Source organism: Salmo salar, chromosome 16, assembly GCF_965601325.2.
Source record: "Salmo salar chromosome 16, fSalSal1, whole genome shotgun sequence".
NCBI lineage: Eukaryota > Metazoa > Chordata > Actinopteri > Salmoniformes > Salmonidae > Salmo > Salmo salar.
Window position 1 is genome coordinate 32,624,073 of NC_138306.1, and position 23,677 is coordinate 32,647,749.

Sequence of the window (23,677 nt, forward strand, 5' to 3'; positions counted from 1 at the left end):
TAGAATGATAGAAGCCCATCTCCTACTGTAAATAACCTACACACTGTGTGTGTGTGTGGTGTGTGTGTGTGTAGCCAGCCAGCCAGCCAGGTAGAAAAATGGCAGAAAAATAAAAGACGGACATCAGAGTATTTTTCAGTACACCAAAACGCATAGTAAGAACCCTAGTAGCCTAATAGCTCAAAGACTAGTTGATAAAATGTTCATAAGAAAGAAATGAAATTCTAATGGAAATGATGTCATTAGGCAGAGCAGGCAACAGATGGCACACAGACAGCAGAGTTGGGGACAGATATGCAGGGACAGACTGGCAGAGACAGGGAGTCTCAGGTAAGTTTGTTGAGTCTTTGTTTGGCAACATTATGAAAGGTTCTCAATTTTTTTTACTTGTAAAATAGGAACATAATTGGAAAATGCCATGGATACCTCCACTCTCAACTTTAACAAATCTTAGTTCAGTCACCAGTTTAAGGCAATGGTATTGCTGTTGTGATTAGTTGTGTCGTTTTGGGTACCGGTAGTTAGGAGTACGGCAAACACCTTATTTCTTTGGTTCCTCAATATACATTTACCATATTACAATGTAGGCTATGTGTTACAGCACTACTTTTGGTGTCCCCCTCAGGAATTGCTCTTGAGAAAATTTCATGTAATTGTCCCCTCCAAAGTTGATATCAGATTTTCGCCCCTGATGAGCTGTGGAGGACACCCTCTAGAGGTGTAATGCTGCAGCATTTACTGAATGACTGCAAAAACAATTACTGCTATTTCTAAGTCTGTTATTGTTTGTGTACAGTGTTTATGAGGAGCATCAATATGCATCAGTCACCAACCACACAGATCACCATTCAGCCAATTAGGAGAGACATGCCTAAAACTATTGCTGCAACACATGATAGGAAGACTCACGAGAGGTCATCCAGGTGAGTCTCCCAGGTGACTGGTGTCAAATCAAATAAAGCTTTGTTACATGTGCCGAATACAATAAATGCAGACCTTCCCATGAAATGCTTACTGACAAGCCCTTAACTCTTGTTGAACTGCACTGTTGGTTAAGACAATATTTACCAAATAAACTAAAGTAAAAAAATGATAAAAACTAACACAATAACGAGGCTATATACAGCAGGTACCGGGACAGAGTCAATGTGTGGGGGTACAGGTTCATTGAGGTAATTTGTACATGTAGGTAGGGGTGAAGTGATTATGCATAGATAATAAACAGCGAGTAGCAGCAGTGTACAAAACAAATGGAGGGGGAGGGGGGGGGGGGGGGGGGGGGGTCAATGTAATAGTCCAGTGGCCATTTGATCAATTGTTCAGCAGTCTAATGGCTTGGGGGTAGAAGCTGTTAAGGAGCCTTTTGGTCCTAGACTTGGCGCTCCGGTACCGATTGCCGTGCGGTAGCAGAGAAAAACAGTCTGACTTGGGTGACTGGAGTCTATGACAATTTTATGGGCTTTCCTCTGACACCCTAGATTGCAGGAAGCTTGACCCCAGTGATGTACTGGGCCATATGCACTACCCTCTGTAGCGCCTTATGGTCAGATGCCGATGCCAGTTCTCTGACCTCCTCCCTATAGGCTGTCTCATCGTTGTCAGTGATCAGGCCTACCACTTGTGTCGTCAGCAAACTTAATGATGGTGTTGGAGTTGTGTTTGGCCACGCAGTCATGGGTGAACAGGGAGTACAGGAGGGGACTAAGTACACACTCCTGAGGGGCTCCAGTGTTGAGGATCAGCGTGGCAGACGTCTGTTGACTACTCTTACCACCTGGGGGTGGCCCGTCAGGAAGTCCAAGATCTAGTTGCAGAGGGAGGTGTTTAGTCCCAGGGTCCTTAGCTTAGTGATGAGCTTTGAGGGCAGTATGGTGTTGAATGCTGAGCTGTAGTCAATGAACAGCATTCTCACATAGGTGTTCCTTTTGTCCAGGTGGGAAAGGGCAGTGTGGAGTGCGATTGAGATTGTGCCATCTGTGGATTTGTTGGGGCAGTATGCGAATTGGAGTGGGTCTAGGAATCCGGGAGGATGCTGTTGATGTGAGCCATGACTAGCCTTTCAAAGCACTTCATGGCTACCGATGTGAGTGCTACGGGTCGGTAATCATTTAGGCAGGTTACCTTCGCTTGCTTGGTTACAGGGACTATGGTGGTCTGCTTGAAACATGTAGGTATTACAGACTCAGTCAGGGAGAGGTTAAAAGTGTCCGTGAAGACAGTTGGGCCGCGCATGCTTTGAGCACATGTCCTGGTAATCCGTCTGGCCCCACAGCTTTGTGAATGTTGACCTGTTTAACCTCTATGGGCTAGGTAGGACGCTTGTGGCGCGTTATTCAAATACCTTAGAAATGGTATTACTTCAATTTCTCAAACATATGACTATTTTACAGCATTTTAAAGACAAGACTCTCGTTAATCTAACCACACTGTCCGATTTCAAAAAGGCTTTACAATGAAAGCAAAACATTAGATTATGTCAGCAGAGTACCCAGCCAGAAATAATCAGACACCCATTTTTCAAGCTAGCATATAATGTCACATAAACCCAAACCACAGCTAAATGCAGCACTAACCTTTGATGATCTTCATCAGATGACAACCCTAGGACATTATGTTATACAATACATGCATGTTTTGTTCAATCAAGTTCATATTTATATCAAAAAACAGCTTTTTACATTAGCATGTGACTAGCATTCCCACCGAACACTTCCGGTGAATTTACTAAATTACTCACGATAAACGTTCACAAAAAACATAATTATAGATACAGAACTCCTTTATGCAATCGCTATGTCCGATTTTAAAATAGCTTTTCGGTGAAAGCACATTTTACAATATTCTGAGTAGATAGCCTGGCCATCACGGGCTAGCTATTTTGACACATTTTACATTTTACATTTTAGTCATTTAGCAGACGCTCTTATCCAGAGCGACTTACAAATTGGTGCATTCACCTATAATATCCAGTGGAACAACCACTTTACAATAGTGCATCTAAATCTTTTAAGGGGGGGGTTAGAAGGATTACTTTATCCTATCCCAGGTATTCCTTGAAGAGGTGGGGTTTCAGGTGTCTCCGGAAGGTGGTGATTGACTCCGCTGTCCTGGCGTCGTGAGGGAGCTTGTTCCACCATTGGGGTGCCAGAGCAGCGAACAGTTTTGACTGGGCTGAGCGGGAACTGGGCTTCCTCAGAGGTAGGGAGGCGAGCAGGCCAGAGGTGGATGACACCCACCAAGTGTGGTACTCACCAAACTCAGATTTACTATTAGAAAAATTGGATTACCTTTGCTGTTCTTCGTCAGAATGCACTCCCAGGACTTCTACTTGTTGGTTTGGTTTGGTTCCAAATAATCCATAGTTATATCCAAATAGCGGCGTTTTGTTCGTGCGTTCAAGACACTATCCGAAGGGTAAAGAAGGGTGACGTGCCCGGCGCATTTCGTGACAAAAAAATTCAAAATATTCCATTACCGTACTTCGAAGCATGTCAAACGCTGTTTAAAATCAATTTTTATGCGATTTTTCTCGTAAAAAAGCGATAATATTCTGACCGGGAAACCTTGTTTTCGTTCAAAGACGAAAAAATAAAAACATGGTGTCGGCTCGTGCACGCGCCCCAGTCTCATTTTTCTCAGATCGACCACTATCCAAATGTGCTACTGTTTTTCAGCCATGGCCTGCAAAGTCACCATTCACTGTTCTTCCGCCTTCTGAGAGCCTATGGGAGGGTTAGAAAATGTCACATTATGCCAGAGATCCCCTGTTTTGGTTAGAGATGATCAAGAAGGCCAAGAAATAGTCAGAGAGAGCGCTTTCCTGTTTGGAATCTTCTCAGGTTTTGGCCTGCCAAATTAGTTCTGTTATACTCACAGGCACCATTCAAACAGTTTTAGAAACTTTAGGGTGTTTTCTATCCAAATCAAACAATTATATGCATATTCTAGTTACTGGGCAGGAGTAGTAACCAGATTAAATCGGGTACGTTTTTTATCCGGCCGTGTAAATACTGCCCCCTATCCCCAACAGGTTTTAAAGGTCTTGCTCACATCGTCACAGTCATATCACACAGTCATCCAGAACAGCTGGTGCTCTCATGTATGCTTCAGTGTTGCTTGCCTCGAAGCAGGCATAAAAGGCATTTAGCTTGTCTGGTTGGCTCGCGTCACTGGGCAGCTCGCGTCTGGGTTTCCCTTTGTAGTCCATAATAGTTTTCAAGCCCTGCCACATCCGACGAGCATCAGAGCTGGTGTAGTAGGATTCAATCTTAATCCTGTATTGACGCTTTGCTTGTTTGATGGTTTGTCTGAGGGCATAGCGGGATTTATTATAGGCGTCCAGATTAGTGTTCCACTCCTTGAAAGTGGCAACTCCAGCCTTTAGCTCGATGCGGATGTTGCCTGTAATCCATGGCTTCTGGTTGGGATATGTACGTATGGTCACTGTGGGGACGACGTCGTCGAATCAGTTATTGATGAAGCCGATGACTGAGGTGGTATACTCCTCAATGCCATTGGATGAATCCCGGAACATATTCCAGTCTGTGCTGGCAAAACAGTCCTTAAGATTAGCATCCGCGTCATCTGACCACTTCCATATTGAATGAGTCACTGGTGCTTCCTGCTTTAGTTTTTGCTTGTAAGCAGGAATCAGGAGGAAAGAATTATGGTTGGATTTTCCAAATGGAGGGCGGGGGAAAGCTTTGTATGCATCTCTGTGTGTGGAGTAAAGGTCATTGTTAAGCATGCCTCTTGGAGGGAACGCAACACACTGCTACACTCAACTCCCCGTGGAGTGAAAGTGGTATGCGATTGTAGGTGCAGGTAAGTATGACAGAAGCAGAGAATATTACCATGTTAAGGAAATAAATTCCCAGTAATGTGGGGAAAAGGGTCTGGACAGAACCAAAGCAAATAAAGTTAGAGTCCCCTCTCCTACCTTACCTGCCTACCCACTACTTACCTAACCTTAACGCCACCTGGCGCGCTAACGAAAATACAGGGGGTGGTCCGCCCAGGTCTTACCTAGTGTGCATAGACTGAGTACGTGCTACTGGTATATGTATGCTCGCAGGCCTCTTGCCTAAGCACTCCCAAGGTGCCTTCCCCTTCTCCCTGGGAACAAATGAAACAGAATAATACAAACTTAAAGTGAACAAGTTCAATAATCAAAAACACTGAGTCCTATTGGCACACACATACCTCAGAAGTAGCGGGTACAAAACACTTTCAACATAACTGTCTCTGTTCAACAACCAACACAGGACATCCAAGAAGCTCTCTTTCCCAACAAAGGAACTCTGGCTTTTCAAGCTGCCTCAGCAGTCGGTAATTGCTGACAGCTGTATCCCCTAACGAGAGGGCGGGATCAGAGCTCCAATCTGCAATGGGGCCGACCAATCAGCTGCTTGGGGGAATCCAGGAAGCCATTTCCTGAAATACACACATACATATACACAAACTCACAACACAGAAACTGGGGAATGTAACAGTTGTCTAGAGTTGTTTTTCCTCTGGTTGCACATGCTGGTAAAAATTTGGTAAGACTGATTTAAGTTTGCCTGCATTAAAATCCCCAGACAATAGAAGCGCTGCTTCTGGATGAGCATTTTCTTGTTTGCTTATGGCCTTATAGAGTTGGTTGAGTGTGGTCTTATTGCCAGCATCAGTCTGTGGTGGTAAATAGATGGCTACGAATAATATAGATGCGAACTCTCTTGGTAGATAGTGTGGTCTACAGCTTATCATAAGGTTCTCTACCTCAGGTGAGCAATACCTCGAGACTTCTTTGATATTAGACATCGCGCACCAGCTGTTATTGACAAAAAGGCACACACCCCCACCCCTCGTCTTACCAGATGAAGCTTCTCTTTTCTGCTGGTGCATTGAAAATCCCTCCAGCTCTATATTATCCGTGTCGTCGTTCAGCCACGACTCGGTGAACCATAGGATATTTCAGTCCTTAATGTCCCGTTGGTAGGATAATCGTAATCGTAGGTCATCCATTTTATTTTCCAATGATTGCATGTTAGCAAGTAGAATAGATGGCAATGGGAGTTTACTTGCTCGCCTACGGATTCTCAAAAGGCAGCCCGATCTGCGTCCTCTTTTCTTCCGTATTTTCTTCACGCAAATGACTGGGATCTGGGCCTGTTCCCGGGAGAGCAGTATATCTTTCTCGTCGGACTCGTTAAAGGAAAAGCTTTTTTCAGTTCGTGGTGAGTAATCCCAGTTATGAAGTCCAGAAGTTATTTTCGGTCATAAGAGACGGTAGCAGCAACATTATGTACAAAATAAGTTTAAAAAATAAGTTACAAACAACTCAAAAAACGAACGAAATAGCACAATTGATTACAGGCATGTAAAACGTCAGACATCCTCTTCGGCGCCATTTTATCTATATGCCCTGTGTGTTCCAGTAGCCGGCCCAGGCCTTGCTGCAGGCAGCCCAGACTCTCTGTCCCAGGGTCACACACAGGTCAAGCTGGCTGACTATGTGGCTAAGATGTCCAGACAGAAAGACCTCTTCATCTGGGACACCCTCATACAGCACACAGGAGAGCTCAGGTAAACAGCTGAATATACACACATCCACCCTGACACAAAAACACAGCTTATGTAGAACACAAACAGTTACATCATACATGATCTTTGTTGTTTTGTGTCACAATCATGTCATACTCAATACTGTTAATTTTCCCACCCAGGGCCTCCCACATCTCTCATAAAGCTTACTGAAGTTGCTAATGGTTTACTTCTCCCCTCCCTTATTTATTTCTGCTTTTCACTCCTCTTTCATTGAACTCAAACTGTCAGTTAGTGTCTCCTTGGTGGAAAGTATCATTGATGAGGTTCTGCAGGACTTGTTTGTGGCTCAGCGGCAATTGGTGAGAGTTTGTTTTGTGTGTTGTGTGTGTTTGATTAGTATGACTGATCACCACCCTCCCCCACCTCAGAACCATCATATGAGGGAGCAGACCAGAAAAAATGTCTGTTTACATTGTTTTTCAACTTTTTAAATAGGTTTTGTGAATCTGTGCCCAGCTCCCTCAGCTAAAAGTAGTAGATCATGACTGCCCACTGGATGATGTAAAAGTTCTGACTAACATAAAACACACATATCCCACCATACTATACTGTATATGCCGAACCATTCTACCAGTCTACACAGTACCTACATGACCTGCATTAGTTCTTGTTTAATATAACTAATTGAATATTCTTCCCCTCCACAGTATGTTCATGTCATTTGGAGGAACAGCTACCTCAGTGAAAAGTAAGAACCAGGCTTGTCATAAGTATAATTAAGATTTAAGATTTATTGTAACAGACTATTTAGTTGGAAAGCTGGGAGTCTGGGATGAAATTAGGAAGATTAACATTGTAGACAATCAGGGTTGATGATTGGCTGCAGTCTGCTCCATAAAGATAGCCTCGACCTGTGATGTCAGTAGCTACAATCTTCTGCCACTGTGATTAGCTTAGAAAAAGGTTTCACCCAGAGTTCACAGTTGAAAGGTCAGAGGTCGTGTCTGAACCATTGCATTATCCAGTTAGGAGTGAGCTCTAACAAAAGAGGGTCAGAAGGGCAGTAATATGAAAATAATGGAGCAGTCACAACAAAGAGGGAGATATTGTCTAGAGCCATACGGTTCTGGATTGTTCTGCTCAAATCCCCCTAGTGCAATGTCCTCTTAAGTGCATTTTAAATCCGATTTAGAATCAGCCAAAATTTGTGTCAGTGTGCTACATGAAAGAAATTACACTAAACTTTTTAACCCCTTGTCCGCTGAAAAACATGTTCAAAAAGAGGCACTTATGTTTTACTGTGCATATGTTTTTGTGTTTGTGTGTCATTGATGCAGTCTGGGACCCTAGAGGGGCTGTCCCTCAGTGTGTCTTAGGAGTTCCCCTCCTTGTGACAGTGCTGCGTCATGGTGCTGAAGGTTAAAGGTCCCCCATTGAAGGGGACGGGTGTGGGGTGGGGGGGTTACTACTCTACCCTCAACAAAAGATAATCAGCTGTGCGGTGCTCTGCCTGTCCAATAAAAAGGGCTGTGGCTAACTGGAGCATGGCCGGGTTACTTTCAGACCACTGAGTCTCACTGGGGGGACGTTGATGGAGGGGTTGTGTACAATCATTACACAACCCCTCCCCCTCCTTTGCCTCTCTCTCCCTGTTTTGACGCTACCTGCGCTCTCTTTCTCTACCATCTCTCTCCTTGTATTTTTATTTTGCTCTCTCTTGCTCCCTCTCTCTCCCTCTCTTTCTTGCTCCCTCCCTCTCTCTTCCATTGTTTAGATTCAGTGTTGTAAATCTGTCTGATTAGTCTCCTCTCTTCTCTGTGCCGTGAAGCCTATAGTTAAAGGCATCCATCTGATTCCTCTTCCATCCATATTTTCTGTCGCTTTGCTCTCTGCTTTTTTTTCTTTGTCCTCTTCTCCTCTCCCTTTCTTCATCAACGCTCTCTCAACCACCATCCTTCTCTCTCTCTCCCATTCTATCTCACATCCCTTCTTAGTGTGATAACACCACATTATAGTTAGTTGTCCTGTTTTTACATGCATTCTATCACACACCCTGTGCCAGTGTACGTTGGTACCATTCCCTCTCTCTCGTCTTTCTCCCCCTCTCTCTGTCTCTCTCTGCAGGTCTGCTAGATGTAGACACGGAGCAGCAGGCGAAAGAGAGCATTTATTATCAGCAGGAAGTAGGAGGGGAGGTCTCAGGGGTAGGAGGGAGTGGGTGGGCGCTCTCGTCGACAACGTTATTGTCAGTCACAGTGGCAGGCCAGCTGAAACCTGAAGGCCCCTCCCTCACAGGGAGGGAGGCGGATGCTGCCGCTGCTCTTGCTGCTGCCGCGGCACTTAGCGACAGTGATTCCCGGCGCCCTGAGCCTGCACCTCCTCAGCCCCCTATGGACCTGCCCATCGAAGGCCACACACTGAGGCACTACACCCGCTCCAGGCCCAGACCCAACCGCCGGAACAGCAAGCCGCCCAGCAAGCCCCAGGTAAGAGGCAACACGACGATCACAGACCAAGGAGGATGGGGATGGAGGGAAGAAAGGGAGGGAGGCACAGAGAGAGGAAGAGAGGGGGGATGCAGGGAGAGGATAATTGTAGCAACAGAGCTGCTTTCTGAGAGAGGAATAGATGAGAAGGGATGGAGAGAAATAGAGAGATGAGGGGAGAAAAAAATCTGATCAGAGCAGAGAGAATGTTGGAGGTAGAGCGAGAGAAAGCGAGGGAGAGGGAATGGGGGAGGGAAGCAGTGTTCTGATGGTGGTTCTCAGGTTATTGCAGCCACAGCAGCAGAGGCAGTGTCAGTGGCTTGCAGCGCTAGATATTCTCTCTCATCTCCATCTCCAGCCTCTTTCCCTCTCTCTGTCTATCTGATTCTATTTCACCGTCTTGTCAGTGCTGCTGCTTTAGCTGTTGATGTGTTGAGGAGCCATTTCTGTGTGTTTTCTCCATCTTTTCCCCTGCATTAACGATGGTCCCTGTGGTTCTCAGTAGTTGGGGTGGGAGCTGTCAGAACAGGGCACTGTCTTTCCATACTGATTCTGGATGGCTCTGTTCTGTGTGACTGCCGTATCATTTGTATTATTCCTGTTTTTACATCAAGGTGGGCTCACCGGCTCTCCGCCCCTCACCCCCTCCACTATCACTCTCCTGTCAATGCCTTTAGGACAATCCCTCTTTTACGGTGGAATATTGTTAAGGATTGTCAGTGGGAACTGGTCATGTGTCTGTGTTTGCATGTATGTATTCATTGTCGTGTTTGATTAAAATGTCCCACAAGGAGCAGCGGGTGCTCTGTGCTGATTGGTGGCATTCTAGTGGTCGGGGTGTGTGTGTGTGTGTGTGTGTGTGTGTGTGTGTGTGTGTGTGTGTGTGTGTGTGTGTGTGTGTGTGTGTGTGTGTGTGTGTGTGTGTGTGTGTGTGTGTGTGTGTGTGTGTGTGTGTGTGTGTGTGTGTGTGTGTGTGTGTTTCCCCTGACACTGTCTGTTCTGCCAACTGATCAGACAGCTAGCTCTCTGTTATGTGTGAAAAACAATGCTGCAGCCATCTTATAAGCAGAACTAGTTCAATATAAATGGCTGATACAAGGTGTTCTTAGTAAAATGATATGTGTCTGTCTGTCTGTTTGCCTCCTGCCATTGTCATTAGTGGTGCTACACTGGTGTTGTAGCATGATTCATTGTTGTTATTGCAGGTAACACTGTGCAATGGGTTAATACCACATTAACCAGGTGTCTGTATTCACTGTGTTGTTATTACTGGCACACAGTGCCACCACATTGTTAAATAGACTGTATTCAAGGTGCCCTCAATTGTGTATTTCTACATTTCTTGTGCTCTTGTCCCTGGTTACCTGTGTGTCTGTAACGCAATTGAAACAGCATATCCATTGCTGTTGTCCATGGTTACCTGTGCTCCTGTATAGTAATTGTATAGTAATTGTTAGTGTGTTACACCCTGTGTTATTATCTGGGTCTCTGGGATCAGTGTACATTCAGGCAGGATGGGCGACCAGCTCTGATCAGAGATTTTCTGGAGAGGACGACTCCACAGAGATAGCTTCGGCAGGATGAGAGGCAGAAAGAACCGCTTTACCCATCCATGGAATGGAAGAAGTGTGTTATGAGGCAGAATTATTTCTTTTTTTTTGTGTTTGCATGTCTATGTTTTTATGCATGTGTATCGCAAGCAGGTTTATGCTATGTGAATGTTTCTAAGGTGTGATAATGTAGCTAGATGGCCTGGTGAAATGTGGGGCCAGGTGGTGGTTGTTGGAGTGCTGCTGGCTGTGTTGACGGTGGAGAAGGAAGGGTCTACAGGGTCTATTGTCACACTGCTGTAATACTCACTGTGATTGGTGGTGGTGGTGGCACTGCATATTCTGCTGGGTCCGTAGCATTTTATTTTATTACATCTGTAGAGAAATGTAAGGTCATCTGCATTAGATTTTTTTATAACGGCATAGCTACCTCCCCCCTAAAACATCTTGCAGAGAGAGAGCTTCTTACTAACTGATGTCGTCATCTGAGCTTTAATAAAAAGCTGGAGCTGGAGCACACCCAGATAAAATGATTTAGTGTAGAGGTGCTGACTAACTGGAAATAAACTGGAAGCTATAGAACTAAATAGAGTCATCTGAGGTTTGTTCATAAACCATTCGCTTGCCATCACTCAGTGCTATGTTAAAGCCAAAACACAGCCAGTCTAGTGGTATATGAGGAATTGGACAGAGCCTGGCAGTTGAATTCTGCAAATGGTGGGAACTCCTACTGAATGATTCCCTGGGAATGTGTGGGAGACGATTCTTTGAAATCCAAGACCTGATATTATCAGACAGGACATGTCAGAGATTTGTCTTCCATTTTATGCCCTCCTTTTTATACGGTTAATATACTATTATTAACTGGGTGTTTTGAGCCCTGAATGCTGATTGGCTGACAGCCATGGTATATTAGACCACATACCACGGGTATAACAAAACATGTATTTTTACTGCTCTATTTACATTGGTAACCAGTTTATAATAGCAATAAGGCACCTCGGGGTTTGTGGTATATGGCCAATATACCTCGGCTAAGGGCTGCGTCGTGCATAAGAACAGCCCTTAACCGTGGTAGATTGGCCATATACCACACCAACTCTGGCCTTATTGCTTAATTATAGAATTAGTGCGAGACATTATTGGATGACCAGAGCCCTATACCTACATAGACATGAACTGTAGTTGCGAAAAGTCCACCTATTGATGTCCTATTTACCACAATAGACAATGCACTGCAAAGACAATAAAGTCCTGCCCCCTTCTTCATTAGGGAGAAACCAATAGACAGCCCCCTTCTACCTACCAGTCCATCAGTAAGAAAGTGTTGCTGTGCTAGATGTATAGACAGGGTATATGTATGTACATTGGGGAGAACAAGTATTTGATACACTGCCGATTTTGCAGGTTTTCCTACTTACAAAGCATGTAGAGGTCTGTAATTTTTATCATAGGTACACTTCAACTGTGAGAGACGGAATCTAAAACAAAAATCCAGAAGATCACATTGTATGATTTTTAAGTAATTAATTTGCATTTTTATGCATGACATAAGTATTTGATACATCAGAAAAGCAGAACTTAATATTTGGTACAGAAACCTTTGTTTGCAATTACAGAGGTCATACGTTTCCTGTAGTTCTTGACCAGGTTCGCACACACTGCAGCAGGGATTTTGGCCCACTCCTCCATACAGACCTTCTCCAGATCCTTCAGGTTTGGGGGCTGTCGCTGGGCAATACGGACTTTCAGCTCCCTCCAAAGATTTTCTATTGGGTTCAGGTCTGGAAACTGGCTAGGCCACTCCAGGACCTTGAGATGCTTCTTACGGAGCCACTCCTTAGTTGCCCTGGCTGTGTGTTTCGGGTCATTGTCATGCTGGAAGACCCAGCCACGACCCATCTTCAATGCTCTTACTGAGGGAAGGAGGTTGTTGGCCAAGATCTCGCGATACATGGCCCCATCCATCCTCCCCTCAATACGGTGCAGTCGTCCTGTCCCCTTTGCAGAAAAACATCCCCAAAGAATGATATTTCCACCTCCATGCTTCACAGTTGGGATGGTGTTCTTGGGGTTGTACTCATCCTTCTTCTTCCTCCAAACACGGCGAGTGGAGTTTAGACCAAAAAGCTCTATTTTTGTCTCATCAGACCACATGACCTTCTCCCATTCCTCCTCTGGATCATCCAGATGGTCATTAGCAAACTTCAGATGGGCCTGGACATGCGCTGGCTTGAGCAGGGAGACCTTGCGTGCGCTGCAGGATTTTAATCCATGACGGCGTAGTGTGTTACTAATGGTTTTCTTTGAGACTGTGGTCCCAGCTCTCTTCAGGTCATTGACCAGGTCCTGCCGTGTAGTTCTGGGCTGATCCCTCACCTTCCTCATGATCATTGATGCCCCACGAGGTGAGATCTTGCATGGAGCCCCAGACCGAGGGTGATTGACCGTCATCTTGAACTTCTTCCATTTTCTAATAATTGCGCCAACAGTTGTTGCCTTCTCACCAAGCTGCTTGCCTATTGTCCTGTAGCCCATCCCAGCCTTGTGCAGGTCTACAATTTTATCCCTGATGTCCTTACACAGCTCTCTGGTCTTGGCCATTGTGGAGCGGTTAGAGTCTGTTTGATTGAGTGTGTAGACAGGTGTCTTTTATACAGGTAACGAGTTCAAACCGGTGCAGTTAATACAGGTAATGAGTGGAGAACAGGAGGGCTTCTTAAAGAAAAACTAACAAGTCTGTGAGAGCTGGAATTCTTACTGGTTGGTAGGTGATCAAATACTTATGTCATGCAATAAAATGCAAATTAATTACTTAAAAATCATACAATGTGATTTTCTGGATTTTTGTTTTAGATTCCGTCTCTCACAGATGAAGTGTACCTATGATAAAAAATTACAGACCTCTACATGCTTTGTAAGTAGGAAAACCTGCAAAATCGGCAGTATATCAAATACTTGTTCTCCCCACTGTATATGTAAGGGTTAGTGTGTGTTGTTAGTCATCAGTGGAAACACCATCCTTGTGTTTTATGGCACGTCTTTTTCTCTTCCTGAAGATAGAGTGATGGGGATCGGTGCTCTCTGATTGGCTGAGAAGTGCTAAATGATTTATAATCCGTTTGTCATGCAGCATGGAGCTCCATTTGTATACGGTTGCTATAGCTCTGTTCTGCAGGGGTGGGTTCTCCTGCTCACTGTAACCACCGCACCTTAGACCCCTCTCTCTGTCTGTTCAGCAGCAGCTACGCTCACAGACTGGCTAAAAACAGAACAACGTCTCAAACACTAGCCTACCCTCGGGGGGTGTGTGTGTGTGGGTGTGTGTGTGTGTGTGTGTGTGTGTGTGTGTGTGTGTGTGTGTGTGTGTGTGTGTGTGTGTGGTGTGTGTGTGTGTGTGTGTGTGTGTGTGTGTGTGTGTTGTGTGTGGTTGTGTATGTGCATGCGTGCGCGCGAGAGACACTGAGAAAACAGTCCTTGCCTTCACTCTGTCTCTTCCCTTCACTCTGTCTCTTCCCTTCACTCTGTCTCTTCCCTTCACTCTGTCTCTTCCCTTCACTCTGTCTCTTCCCTTCACTCTGTCTCTTCCCTTCACTCTGTCTCTTCCCTTCACTCTGTCTCTTCCCTTCACTCTGTCTCTTCCCTTCACTCTGTCTCTTCCCACTGCTGAAAATGGTCAGCCAATACTACCGGTCAAAATGTTATGGACTGCCTGTTTGTATCTGAGTAAGTGACAGACAGCCAGGAAGAGAGTTAGTGTGAACTGCTCTTCCCACCAGCCTGCTAAATAACAGTGAATAATTCATCTTTTACATGATCATATTTTGATCCAAACTAAATAGCTACTCTTCAGACTGGAACGGAGGGAGAGGAGAGAGTGGTGCTGGGGAAGGGTGTGTCTAAGAGGTCCAGTCACATGGTGAGGGATCAGGGCTGAGGGGTTGTGTTCTCTCCAGGTACCTGAAGCACACACTGCTTCTGCCACAACCACACAGTGTTCTATAGAATAGAGAGGATTATCTATTGTGTGTGTGATTGCGTGGGTGTATTTGTCCGTGTTTGTTCATGAACATATATTTTTATTTATTGCATATCTGTTGTCAAACATATGAATTACTATGTGTACGGTGAGTGTGAGAGTGTACTCAGCCTACACTGATCAGTCACACAATGCTTTTACCATAGGCATTCTCCAAGCCACTTATCTTATTGGTTAAGCGATGCTGGCTTGGCCAATAAGCAAACATTTCTTTTTTGGCAACGCAACAGAGGGATTTGACAGTGGCAGATGAACCACAGTGCCTTCACTTTTTCATATACTAAGTCGCAATGATCTTGTGTTTGTGTTTTTGTACGTGTGTGTGTGCAGGAGCAGGCAGCTGAGCGTGAAGAGAATGAAGCCAATGAGACCATGGGCAGGGTGGATGAGGGAGTAGAGGAGTTCTTCACTAAGAAGATCATCCATGATGACCCGCTGTAAGTATCCGTATACCTCCGACAGCATACACCTTTGCATACTGACACGTACAGACTAGATGTACTGCATGCACCCACACTAAACAAACCCACTCATACTAGCTCTCTACACCTACACCCTCTGCACATGCATGTTCACACACTCCCGTGTAGACAAACATCGCTACACACACCATGCATACATACTGTAGCAACAGAAAGATAACAGAATGTATTAGACTGTTTGTCTACTGTGGTTAAAAACACTGTATCCAAAATACACAGCATCCCACTGATCCCAGCACTAGATAGAGTATGAACACTGAACAAGCACCACCACTGAATGGAGACTCAGTAGTGTTGTTGCTGTTTTGTGCCTCACCTCACTTGCAGAAAAGCGCAGAGGGAGGAGGTCCCTTACAAAGCACAACCCACAGCGTCGACCTCCACCCCCCCTGCCCCTCCCAGCACGTCTGCCCTGGCCCCACCCTCCTCTATCACCTCCTCCTCCTCCTCCACCGTAACAACCTCCAACACTACTACCACAACCACCACCCCTTCCACCGCCCCCTCCAAAAACATCAAGAAGAAGTTTGGGGACTTCTTCGCCTTCAAGAAAGTCCGTGCTGGCCGGGGGGCAAAGGGCGAGGGTGGGCCGGAGGGCAAGGTCAAAAAGACCTCCATCGCAGATCTAATCAGACCGCTCAGGGAGGCAAAAGAGAGGGAGAGAGAGAAAGAGCGGGAGAGAGAAAAGGGGAAGTTAGAAGAAGAGAGTGGTACTAAGGCGACCGGTGTTAATGATTCTGATGCTACCAAAACAGTAAGAGCAGCAGAGGACAACACCATGGCCCCCGCCGCACCCTCTGATGTCCCCAGCATTCCCACAACCCTGCCCACCAGTGCCCCCGTCCAGGAGGAGGTGACATCTGTGTCCCCCAGTGCTCTGACCCCAAGCCCCATCATCAGCCCTGTCGGCGGGTTCCTGGTGGAGAGGGAGAAGAGCCGGACCCTGGAAAAGAGCAAGACCCCAGATGGAGAGAGGAGGCTGAAGGCCACACGGCGCTCGCTCAGGGAGGGCAAGTCCCAGTCCCTCATCCTGCTGACAGGCCTGGAGGATGGCGCTGCCGCACACGGAAAGGTAGGTACCACTCTGCACAAGTGATCAGAAAACACATGGAGTGAGTTCTAAAGAAAATGCACATCATTTCTAAAAATGCTTTTGGTCATCCACTTTCAGAAACACGCATCTGAATGCACATCCAGCTTTGAACAGCGCCTCCACGTCATGCTCCACCGCATGGGGGTGGCCAAGACACCTCCTGCAGACACAAAGACCAGCCAGGTGTGTGTTTGTGTGTGATATTGATGGTTGTGGACCACCCTTTCTGTTCTCTTCCTCCCTACTTCCTCTATTTTTGTTCCGAGCGTCCAGCTGGGATTCATTTAGGATTACAGCACCTTTGTGACATTCATGTAATGTGCCATGGCAGTGAATATCTCAGTATAGTACCTAATCCTGAGACTGTGATATTGCAGCTTATCCACTGCAGCGTGCCTTATCAGTCCAGGTAGGAGCACATGGGAGGATAACGCATGAATAACATTCTCTTATATCTTCCTTTAGAACAAAGAAGAGGAGCTGAGGAAAACCAACTCCGAAGGTAAGCCACTCCACACACCTCCTCAGCTGTGTGTCTGGGACTCCCTGTGTGACTCATCACACTGTATGTACAAATCCCCTGCTGCCGACGGGAGCTTGACAGCATCTCAGGTTTGCTGTGGATGTGCAGTCTTTGTCAACATAGAGTCGGGTGGTTGTGCTACATGTAGATATCTCCTCTTAGAACTGTTGAATTGTAGACTGTCAAGTAAAAGTGTTGCTGTAGCACTAGGGATGCGATTTAACGGTAGATGCTTGTCAAATGTAAACTGCTGTTGTTTGCCTCTTGTGTACCCCTTGAAAAGAAGGAATCTAGATCAATTTGATAGAAATGTAGAAACTGTGCTTATTTCTGGTAAAGGCCAGTGTGAAGCCCAGTGAGGTAAAGGCCATCAGAGAAATCAATCTTGCATGTATAAATAAATAAAGTGTTCAGCTAGCACATTTGGTTCCTTGGAAGTTGTGGGAACGTACGTTTTTGGTTTCCTATTGGTTCTCAGAACGAAGCCATACATTTCCTGACTGGTAAAACAGAATGTTTTTTTTTTAAATGTTCTGAGAACGGAAGTGAAAATTTCATTTGTTCTGGGAATGTACATTTTTAGATTGCAGGGAGGTTCTCAGAATGTTTTACTGTGGTTCCCTGAAAGTTTTCCTGTGAGGTTTTATTAACGGTTATTTTGAGGTTTTTGAATAACTTCCTTAAAACTTTTACTGAATGTTTCAATAAGACTTTTAATAACACTGCTAGCTTAGGTTAACTGTTTATAACTTTATGCACAGATAGGACACATGGAAATTAATTTGCTTAGACATTAATCATCCAAACATAATTTTTTTTATTGTGACACAGCATCAGTGAGATGAACCTATGATCTTCTGTTTTCTATCCATGGAATTAGTCCACTGCACCACCAGGATGGCGCAAGCATGCCATGTTTTAACGCGTACAAAGCTGTTCAGTTTAGTCTATTCAAACAGACACAATTTCAAAGGAAACAAGCACTCATTAAGATCAGGTGTGGCCATTTAGTGGGCACGGCCAACACACCTGAACACACTTAAAAAGATAAAGGATAGAGAGAGTTTTGTTGACGCTGAGAACGGAATGTATATGTTTTTCAATAACATTCTTTGAACGTTACTAATGTTTTCTTGTGGTTTTTCTGGAAAGTTTTCTTAATGTTCGAAGAACATCACTTTAAATAGAACCATGAGGAAAAGTTATGCTGAAGTACTGAAATTCCCACAGAAGAACGTTCACAATGGGCTCAGACATCAATTCAATGTCTATTCCATGTTTGTTCAACATATTTAATTGAAATGACATGGAAACAACATTGATTCAACCAGTTTGTGCCCAGTGGGTTGTTTCTAAATGTTCTCTGAACTATTTGAGAACATTCCCAATGTCAAACCAGTTGGAGAACATTCCTAGAACATTACCAAAAATGTTTGATACTTTTAGGAAACGTTCTGTTAAACCAATTAAATACCAAGAAAATAACGTTATTTTGTCAAGTTCCTTATCTGTGGTGAGAATGTTCCAAAGCCAAGCAACTATCCTGCACCATTTCCAGAATGTTGTGGGAAGGCTGTATGCTAAATAACCATAGGACAACCACGCTCTCACCAAGCTCTAAGAAACATATGGTTCTCAGAACGTTATGTGCTAGCTGGGTGGTGACTGATGTTGACCCTGAGGTTAGAGCAGGCCAGAGAGGTTCATGGGAAGTTCGAGCAACGCAGACCGGCTAGCATGGGAGTTATTACTGCCCTTTGTCACTCAGTGCTGGAGGTCAGGGGTCAGTTCACACATTCACTCAGAGGGGAACTCAGCACTATCAGCCAATGGCTTGTGCTCTAAAGATAACAGTGAAAGCTCCCTTAGCTGTTTTTTGTGTGGATTTCTTGTTTATGTTGTGTGTCAGACTGCTTCAAGTATGGAGGGGCTCATAGTATTTGTAGGTGAACCTCCCATTTTGCTATAATCCTCTACTCTTTCTCAGGTGCAATTCTTGACAAAAAACCTGAACCACCACCCACGTCCATGAAGCCTCGCACTATGTCCACATCAGCTTCAGGTAATTCTGACACTTAAAGCTGGTGAATGGATGTCCATGTAATATATCCATCTATACTCCAAGCCAAAGGGGGGGGGGGGGGGCAAAGTACGTATCCGGCCAGGCAGAGGACATCAATCCGGCCCGCGAGACAAAAAATAAATAAAATACAAATAAATGTTTTATTTGTATTTTTTTACCCCTTTTTTCTCCCCAATTTCATGGTATCCTATTGGTAGGTAGTTACAGTCTTGTCCCGTCGCTGCAACTCCCATACGGACTCAGGAGAGGCGAAGGTCAAGAAACAAGACCCAGCCAAGCCGCACTGCCCACTTAATCCGGAAGCCAGCCGCACCAATGTGTCGGAGGAAAAACCGTACTCCTGGCGACCGTGTCAGAGTGCATGCACCCAGCCTGCCACAGGAGTTGCTAGAGCGCGATGGGACAAGTAAATCTCGGCCTGCCAAACCCTTTCCTAACCCGGACGACGCTGGGCCAATTGTATGCCGCCTCATAGGTCTCCCAGTCACCGCCAGCTGTGACACAGCCTGGGATCGAACCCGGGTCTGTAGTGACGCCTCAAGCACTGCAATGCAGTGCCTTAGACCGCTGCGCCACTCGGGAGGTCCCCGCAAATTGATTTTAACAAACAATTGTCCCCCAAAAAAAGCGTCCCTCCGTTGAATTTCAAAATCCCGATGTGGCCCTCGAGCCAAAAAGTTTTCCCGCCCCTGCTCCAAGCCTTTATGTAAATATAATGTTGAAGTAATAACTTCAGTGCAACCTCCCTTCTCCCCTCAGACACCAGGCGGCCAATCAGAGCAGGCGTGGAGGCTCTCAGAACAGACAAGCCCCTCCTCCCAGGACGTCCCATCGGCCCCCTCCCTCCCAAACCCACAGTGGCAGCCAAACCCCCTCTCCCAGCCCCCCAGCAGCACCCTGCTGCCGCTAGGACATCCCCGGGGTTCCTACGGCAGCCCAACACAGCCACGGAGACCCAGACCCAGCCAGCAGAGCCAGAGCTGTCCCAGAGCCAGAGTGAGCCGCCCAGTCCTTCCTCCCGCAAGGAGACTCCCCCTGCCCCATCGCCACACAGGGACCCCAGCTCTCTGGAGAGCAGGGAGCGCACTGAGAGAGCACAATCAGTCACTGAAGGTATACATACGGTGCATTTGGAAAGTATTCAGACCCCTTTACTTTTTCCACATTTTGTTATGTTGAAGCCTTATTCTAAAATTGACTAAATCGTTTTTCCCCCTCATAAATCTACACACAATACCCCATAATGACAAAGCAAAAACAGGTTATACATTTTTGCACATTTATTCTAAATAAAAAAACAGATATATAACATTTACGTAAGTATTCAGACCATTTACATTTTACATTTACATTTTAGTCATTTAGTAGACGCTCTTATCCAGAGCGACTTACAGTAGTGAATGCATACATTTCATACATTTTTTTTCCCGTACTGGTTTCATTTACTCAGTACTTTGTTGAAGAAACCTTGAGCAGCGATTATAAGCCTTCAGTCTTCTTGGGTACAAGCTTGGCACACCTGCATTTGTGGAGTTTCTCCGATTCTTCTCTGCATATCCTCTCAAGCTCTGTCAGGTTGGATGGGGAGCATTGCTGCACAGTTATTATCAGGTCTCTCCAGAGATGTAGATCAGGTTCAAGTCCGGGGTCTGGCTGGGCCACTCAAGCACATTCAGAGACTTGTCCTGAAGCCACTTCTGCGTTGTCTTGGCTGTGTGCTTAGGGTTGTTGTCCTGTTGGAAAGTGAACCTTTGCCCCAGTCCTGAGCACTCTGGAGCAGGTTTTCATCAAGGATCTCTCTGTACTTTGCTCCCTTCATCTTTCCCTCGATCCTGATTAGTCTCCCAGTCCTTGCTGCTGAAAACATCCCCACAGAATGATGCTGCCACCACCATGCTTCACCATAGGGATGGTGCCAGATTTCCTCCAGATGTGACGCTTGGCATTCAGGCCATAGAGTTCAATCTTGGTTTCATCAGACCAGAGAATTTTGTTTGTCATGGTCTGAGAGTCCTTCAGGTGCCTTTTGGCAAACTCCAAACGGGCTGTCATGTGCCTTTTATTGAGGAGGGGCTTCCGTCTGTCCACACTACCATAAAGGCCTGATTGGTGGAGTGCTGCAGAGATGGTTGTCCTTCTGGAAGATTCTCCCATCTCCACAGAACCTGATAGTCACTCTGACAGAGTTCCAGAGATGAACTCTGGAGCTCTGTCAGAGTAACCATGGGGTTCTTGGTCACCTCCCTGACCAAGGCCCTTATCCCCCGATTGCTCAGTTTGGCTGGGCAGCCAGCTCTAGGAAGAGTCCTGGTGGTTCTAAACTTCTTCGAATTAAGAATGATGGAGGCCATTGTGTTTTTGGGGACATTCAATGCTGCAGAAATGTTTTGGTACCCTTCCCCAGATCTGTGCCTCGACACAATCCTGTCTCGGAGCTCTATGGACAATTCCTTCGACCTTATGGCTTGGTTTTTGCTCTGACATGCACTGTCAACTGTGGGACATTATATAGACAGGTGTGTGCTTTTCCAAATCATGTCCAATCAATTGAATTTACCGCAGGTGGACTCCAATCAAGTTGTAGAAACATCTCAAGGATGATCAATGGAAACAGGATGCACATGAGCTCAATTTCGAGTCTCATAGCAAAGGGTCTGAATGCTTATGTAAATACGTTTTCACTTTGTTATTATGGGGTATTATGTGTAGATTCATGAGGGATTTTTTATTTTTATTTTAGAATAGCGCATAACATAACAAAATGTAGAAAAAAGAGAAGGGGTCTGAATACTTTCCGAATGCACTGTACATACAGTATCACTCACTTCTCTTCTTTCCAGGACTGACCACATTCATTTGTGAAAAAATACTTGACTATCTTTTTTCTGTCTGTGCAGAAAAATACCAAGCTTGTTTTATGTTCTGTATCTGTTCCCTTTGTTCCCTGTTCCCTCTCCCACTCTCTCTGATGCTTTGTCTCTCCCACTCTCTCTGATGCTTTGTCTCTCCCACTCTCTCTGATGCTTTGTCTCTCCCACTCTCTCTGATGCTTTGTCTCTCCCACTCTCTCTGATGCTTTGTCTCTCCCACTCTCTCTGATGCTTTGTCTCTCCCACTCTCTCTGATGCTTTGTCTCTCCCACTCTCTCTGATGCTTTGTCTCTCCCACTCTCTCTGATGCTTTGTCTCTCCCACTCTCTCTGATGCTTTGTCTCTCCCACTCTCTCTGATGCTTTGTCTTTCATTATAAACTTACTATGAAATAATGCAATCACAGTGAATGCTCAGAGCATAATAATTACTTTGGTATCTCTCTTTGTTTTCATATACTGTAACATATTTTGTGCATGGCAGCACCTAATGCACTTGTCTGTATTAGAAAGATTATTTTACATAATCAAAGTGAGATATCAATCCTGATATCAATCCTGGGAGTCCATTTGCCAGAAGTCGGACTGTATTGGTTTTGACTCAAGAGTGCATTAGCTGAATGACTGAATGACATTAATGTACAGTATATTGCACAGTCCACCACCAATATGTAGCACCCTGATGTTATTTGGGTCCACATTATGTCAGAGGATGGCATCCCAAACATGTGTTGAGTATGCCTGCTCTGGTCTTTTTGGACATGAATGTCACTGTGACTTAAGTGTCAAGCCTAAATCCACCGCGAGTTGTGTGTTGGTGTCACTGTGTGTGTGATTGTGTATCTAACTCCTGTGTGTCTTGGTCATCCCCTAGAAAGCCTTCCTAAACCCCAGACCCGCATGAAGCCCTCTCCCCAGCGGAGAGCTGTGTCCGTCTACGAGGACTCGCTCCTCCAGGAACATGCTGCTCTGCTGGACCCCGAAGGTGAGCTCGTCAGCAGAGAGAGAGAACACCTCCTGCTGTATACCACTGGTTACTGCAGATGATCAAAGCCATATACAAAGACTATACTGTGTGTATATACTGTACTGTATATGGCTCTAGAAATGATGTTGCCCAGTCATGTCAGTGTTTTCTCTGTTGTGAAGTGTTTTATAGTTTTTCAGAGAACAAGTTAACTACTGACTTTTAGCATGCCTATAGAGAAGGGCACTCAATTTGTACTTCATTGACTCAGATGACTGATGATTGGTAAAAAAAGGATAATAAGATGATAGTTGGAGCTGTATTGTTAGATTTCAGTGCATCCTTTGATGTTACTGAACATAAATTGTTAATGAAGAAACCTACCTGCTATGGCTTTACATCACATGTTTGTTCTTCAATGGAAGCTTCTCAAACATGAGATATGTACACTGCGGTGTCCCTCTGGGTAGTTGCCTTTGGCCGTTACTCTTCTCAATTTTTGCGGGGGGACAAATGATTTGCCACTGGTCTTACACAAAGCTATAATGACTATGCATGCGGATGATTCCAGACTACAGGTCCGCACCTTAAGTCAGTGAGCTCACTGAAATTCTAAATAAGGAGTTGCAGTCAGTATCAGAATGGGTGATAAATAATAAACTGGTGTTAAATACATCTAAATACATTTTGTTTAAAGCATTCTATAAAACTTCAACAGGAGTTGTGCATAAAGGGTGTGATTATTGAGCAAGTTGAGGAAGCTATACTCCTGGGTATAACACTGGATGGTCAATTATCATGGTCAACTCATGTTGACAAAGTTGTTGTGAAGATGGGGAGGAGTTTGTGAAGATGGGGAGGGGTGTGTGAAGATGGGGAGGGGTGTGTGAAGGTGGGGAGGAGTTTGTGGAAGATGGGGAGGAGTTTGTGAAGATGGGGAGGAGTGTGTGAAGATGGGGAGGAGTGTGTGAAGATGGGGAGGGGTGTGTGAAGATGGGGAGGGGTGTGTGAAGATGGGGAGGGGTGTGTGAAGGTGGGGAGGGGTGTGTGGAGATGG

At 45.3% G+C, this 23,677-nt stretch overlaps 1 protein-coding gene across 1 annotated transcript in view; it reads left to right on the forward strand.

Moving 5' to 3' along the window:
• The window catches only part of LOC106573736 (uncharacterized), a 45,123-nt gene that overhangs the window by 19,282 nt on the left and 2,164 nt on the right, over nt 1-23,677 (forward strand). Inside the window, 10 exon segments of the mRNA XM_082962388.1 lie at nt 6,420-6,567; nt 6,839-6,887; nt 8,544-9,014; nt 14,934-15,040; nt 15,413-16,157; nt 16,257-16,361; nt 16,644-16,680; nt 18,689-18,763; nt 19,544-19,897; nt 22,528-22,638. Of these exon segments, the coding sequence (XP_082818514.1) occupies nt 6,420-6,567; nt 6,839-6,887; nt 8,544-9,014; nt 14,934-15,040; nt 15,413-16,157; nt 16,257-16,361; nt 16,644-16,680; nt 18,689-18,763; nt 19,544-19,897; nt 22,528-22,638 (2,202 nt within the window).